Source organism: Hyalella azteca, unplaced genomic scaffold (assembly GCF_000764305.2).
Source record: "Hyalella azteca isolate HAZT.00-mixed unplaced genomic scaffold, Hazt_2.0.2 contig1629, whole genome shotgun sequence".
Lineage (NCBI taxonomy): Eukaryota > Metazoa > Arthropoda > Malacostraca > Amphipoda > Hyalellidae > Hyalella > Hyalella azteca.
This window is the reverse complement of record NW_025931933.1, coordinates 1-4,166: the sequence shown is the minus strand read 5'-3', so window position 1 is coordinate 4,166 and position 4,166 is coordinate 1. Positions and strand designations below refer to the sequence as shown.

General features: G+C 36.6%; 1 protein-coding gene across 1 annotated transcript; it reads left to right on the top strand.

Moving 5' to 3' along the window:
* Nucleotides 1–1,384: 1,384 nt before the first annotated feature.
* On the top strand, nucleotides 1,385–3,777 carry LOC108679054 (the record flags this gene model as incomplete). The annotated part of the gene is given in 3 exon segments (XM_018167565.1): nucleotides 1,385–1,434; nucleotides 1,965–2,132; nucleotides 3,307–3,777. Coding segments are annotated over 3 exon segments (350 nt in total), but the record flags the coding sequence as incomplete, so codon positions are not given.
* Between the last annotated feature and the right edge of the window lie 389 nt (nucleotides 3,778–4,166).

Below are 4,166 nucleotides of genomic sequence, written 5' to 3'. Positions count from 1 at the left end.
AGCCGCGATCAGAGTATCAGCCGCGATCAGAGTATTAGCCGCGATCAGAGTATTAGCCGCGATCAGAGTATCAGCCGCGATCAGAGAATTAGCCGCGATCAGAGCATCAGCCGCGATCAGAGTATTAGCCGCAATCAGAGTTCATCTAACATAATATTCGGATATTCATCTAACATAAATGGATGCTTGCTAATGTTAAGCAATTGACGTTTCCCAACAATCTACCGAGCGCAATCAATACTTCGTTCTCAGATCTGAGAGAGATTTTCAAACATTTATCTTACACCTTTTGCCCATGGTTGATTTCTTGCTTAGCGCACTTCGCTTCCTGCATTCTTTTACGTGCTAAGTATGTAAAAAGAATTTATAAAACTGTTCTTATTAGGAGCGTGTGCAGATTTTCGCATGAAAAGGTTTCAACTATTTCTATGAACATTCAAACTGAATGAAGAATGAGTGTAAAATGATCAATCGTACTCATCTTTTTTCGAGCTGGATTTTGATATTTTCGGTATTCTATAAAGTGCGTACGGTACGCACTTTAGTTACTGGTGTGTAGTTCCCTTGTTGCTCTTTCTTATTATTGCGCTCTAGAGTATTAAAACGTAAGCTTTAATAAGGCATTTAATAATGACTTTCTTTATCGTATGGAAATAGGATGATTTTGGACATGCTTACTTGCTTAGTTTTCTTTTTACATGCGTGCATAATAATTAAATGAGCTGTTTTTATCACTGCTTGGCGCTTGCTCTTATCAAATCTTCTCACTACTCTTACTAGACCCTTTCACTACTTCTTACCAGACCCACTCACTCCCTCTTACTAGACCCACTCACTCCCTCTTACTAGACCCACTCAATCCCTCTTACCAGACCCACTCAATCCCTCTTACCAGACCCACTCAATTCCTCTTATGTCTTATCAGACCCACTCAATCCCTTTTACCAGACCCACTCAATCCCTTTTACCAGACCCACTCAATCCCTCTTACCAGACCCACTCAATCCCTCTTACCAGACCCACTCAATCCCTCTTACCAGACCCACTCAATCCCTCTTACCAGACCCACTCCATCCCTCTTACCAGACCCACTCAATCCCTTTTACCAGACCCACTCAATTCCTCTTATCAGACCCACTCAATTCTTCTTATCAGACCCACTCAATCCCTCTTATCAGACCCACTCAATTCCTCTTATCAGACCCACTCAATCCCTCTTATCAGACCAACTCAATTCCTCTTATCAGACCCACTCAATTCCTCTTATCAGACCCACTCAATCCCTCTTATCAGACCCACTCAATTCCTCTTATCAGACCCTGTCTCTTATACACATCTAGATGTGTATAAGAGACAGTTATGGACTCTGACAAGTTATTTTAGNACTATGACCGTCCTGACACACCTGGGCCTAAGACCAGCAGCTTCTACCTGGTAATACGTACTCACAATTTATGACAAATAATTTTGAAAAATTTCACATTTATTTCTATTGCTTGGAATGAATTTTATGCTTAGTTTGAACATAATTCTTTCACTACATTACTGGACATTACTGTATATACATCTATTTTGGCTAAATTTGTACTTTCAGCCAGTAAAAGCTACTGCTTGCATGATTAGAGAATTTTGGATTTTTGTGTAAGGACTCTTTACTTTTCATCTAATCATTAATTAATCACAACATCTCATCTGTTACATCGTTTTAGTCCATCAATAGTCTAATTTGAATATCAGTAAATTTGAGCCATTTTGACATCTTTAGTAATTAGGGATTAATTCTGAGTAATTGAATTATATATAGGTATATTATAATTAGTTTTACCAAATTTGTCATGAATTATTTAGTGTTCTAAGTTCGTTGGCATCATATTTTCATTTATGTCTTTATTCTTGATATTACAAACTAGCAAAAAAACTTAGCAATATTCGTCCCTGTCATATCATATCTAATGATGATACAGGTGCAAGGCAGCAGTGTGGAGGGAGGCTTGCAGCCTCTTCAGGATCTGCTGACTGCATGCCTAGGAGTGCGAGGTCGCGTGCTTAAGACTCGCCACCTTTACCTGCTGGGGCAAACTCGTCTGCATGTAGATCGTGTTGTGGGGCTAGGAGACTTCATGGAGCTCGAGGTGGGCCTAACAAACAATGCAAATAACCTTTTGCTTCTTTCTTGTTGGTCCTAATGACTTATTGACTTGTGCTTGATGCAAATGTAAAGAACAAAGCATATTATTTATTATCAATAGTTTTGGTTGCTCAATGAAGATTAGAAATGGTTTTAAATGTTTTCAGATCAAAACCCAAAGTAAGATATATTCTGGCTTTTATCAGCTGATGCATGTGTTCATGATAGAAATATTGCATTAAGAAAAAAATACCTAAAACTTGTTTCTGTAGTTATATTGTCAATAAAAGTCTGCTATTAGCTTGGTTTTGGAAGATTTACACTTTGAAGCAACTTTGACTTTTGCAAACAATACGAATTTTTCTGGCAAACCCTTCTATAAAGTGAACTACCCAAATGAGAATGAAGTCCATCTATGTTATTTTTGCCCTAAACACTACCTACCTTACTTTACCCAATTTTCGGGCCTTTTTCACCGCTAATATAGAATTTTAATTAGAAACAGTACTGCCTGATGAGCTAAAACTTTTTTTAAATGTAGCATTGCTTTGGTGCCATTTTATCATCTACACAAATTTTTGCAATCCAGTGATTGATATGAACCAAATTCGATATTGATAAAAATGTAATTTCTGATCATTTCAACTCGGAATTTGGATAATGAAAATGGTGAAATACTAATAATTTAAAGTTTTTCTGTTGTTGTGCCTTTTAAATTCATTTCCTCATACCTATGTACAGTACAGAAAAGATGTACAGTATGAGAGCTCCATATATTTTCTTTAATATGAATATTTCACTGTTTCAAATCAACGTTTTGATTTCTATGAACACGTTCAGTGATATGAAAATGAATGAAAATGAGTTACATGAGTTACGTGCCACCGAATGATGTATGAATGAACATTTGATCAGCCTCGTTCAGTAATTATGGACTCTGACAAGTTATTTTAGATCATTTCAGTCGTTTTTAGCGCATTTTCTCATTTATGGAAAAAAATGCACTATTGTGCTTGCCATGTCCGTCTGTCTGTCTGTCCGTCCGTGACCTCAAGTTTTCGTCGACGAGAAAATGCGCTCTCTGTCACCTACTGCAGTGAATACCGAGTTATATTTTTTCTGCCTTTTAATTATTGTTGTCTGCGTCGAAGTTACAGTTACTCCCTCATTTTAATCAGGTCGTTCTGAAAGAGGGTCAAAGTGCTGCAGAGGGCGAAGTGATCGCTGAGGATATCAGGAGGAAATTAGGAGTGAGAGATGAAGACCTTCTTTCTGGTGCCTACATGGACATGATCGAAAAGAAGACTTGAGTTCAACCATCAGCCTTAAAATTATCTACTTTATAATTTGAGAGAAGTACTGAATATAGACCTATACTTTCACAAGACAGATTTTAACATTAAAGCCGCCATATTTAGTGTGCAGAAAACTTAAGTGGTAGTATGAATGTTATCTTCGGCTGCAAAATACTGAATTTTTCAAATTAAAGTGTAGTTTCAGGTTAATGTCTATGAAAATTCCATGTCATTTAAGGACGTTATGTGGACGTACAGTTATGTCATTTAAAAAAACATTCTTGAGTTCAAGTTTGTATAATTTTTTGTTTATTTAGCTAGATTTTATACCCAAATAAATGTTGTTAACATGATTGTATTTATTTCTTTTTGTGCATAGTTGACATCCAGTATAAGATCCATTATGTCAATTGAAAAGATTAAGTATTTAATTTTTTTGATTATTTTCTTTTAATCGTTCTGTTGTTTAAAGTAACTTGGACACAGATCAGTCACTAAAATTATGCATAATGTACTATGTCGATGAAGCGTACCGTACTATTAAAAAAAGGCACGTAGTAAAAGTAGGGAGACGGAAGGGAATGCGTCCGTGCGGGTGCGTTTTCAGATTTTGTTTGCTCCAATGACCGTCACGATCAGAGCACTCCATGTATTCTTCCCATGTTAGAGGAAAGTAGACTAGAGTCAAAGCACTGAACAGAAATTAAAAATACCTACTACATATCTAGGAAATTATTTCCACG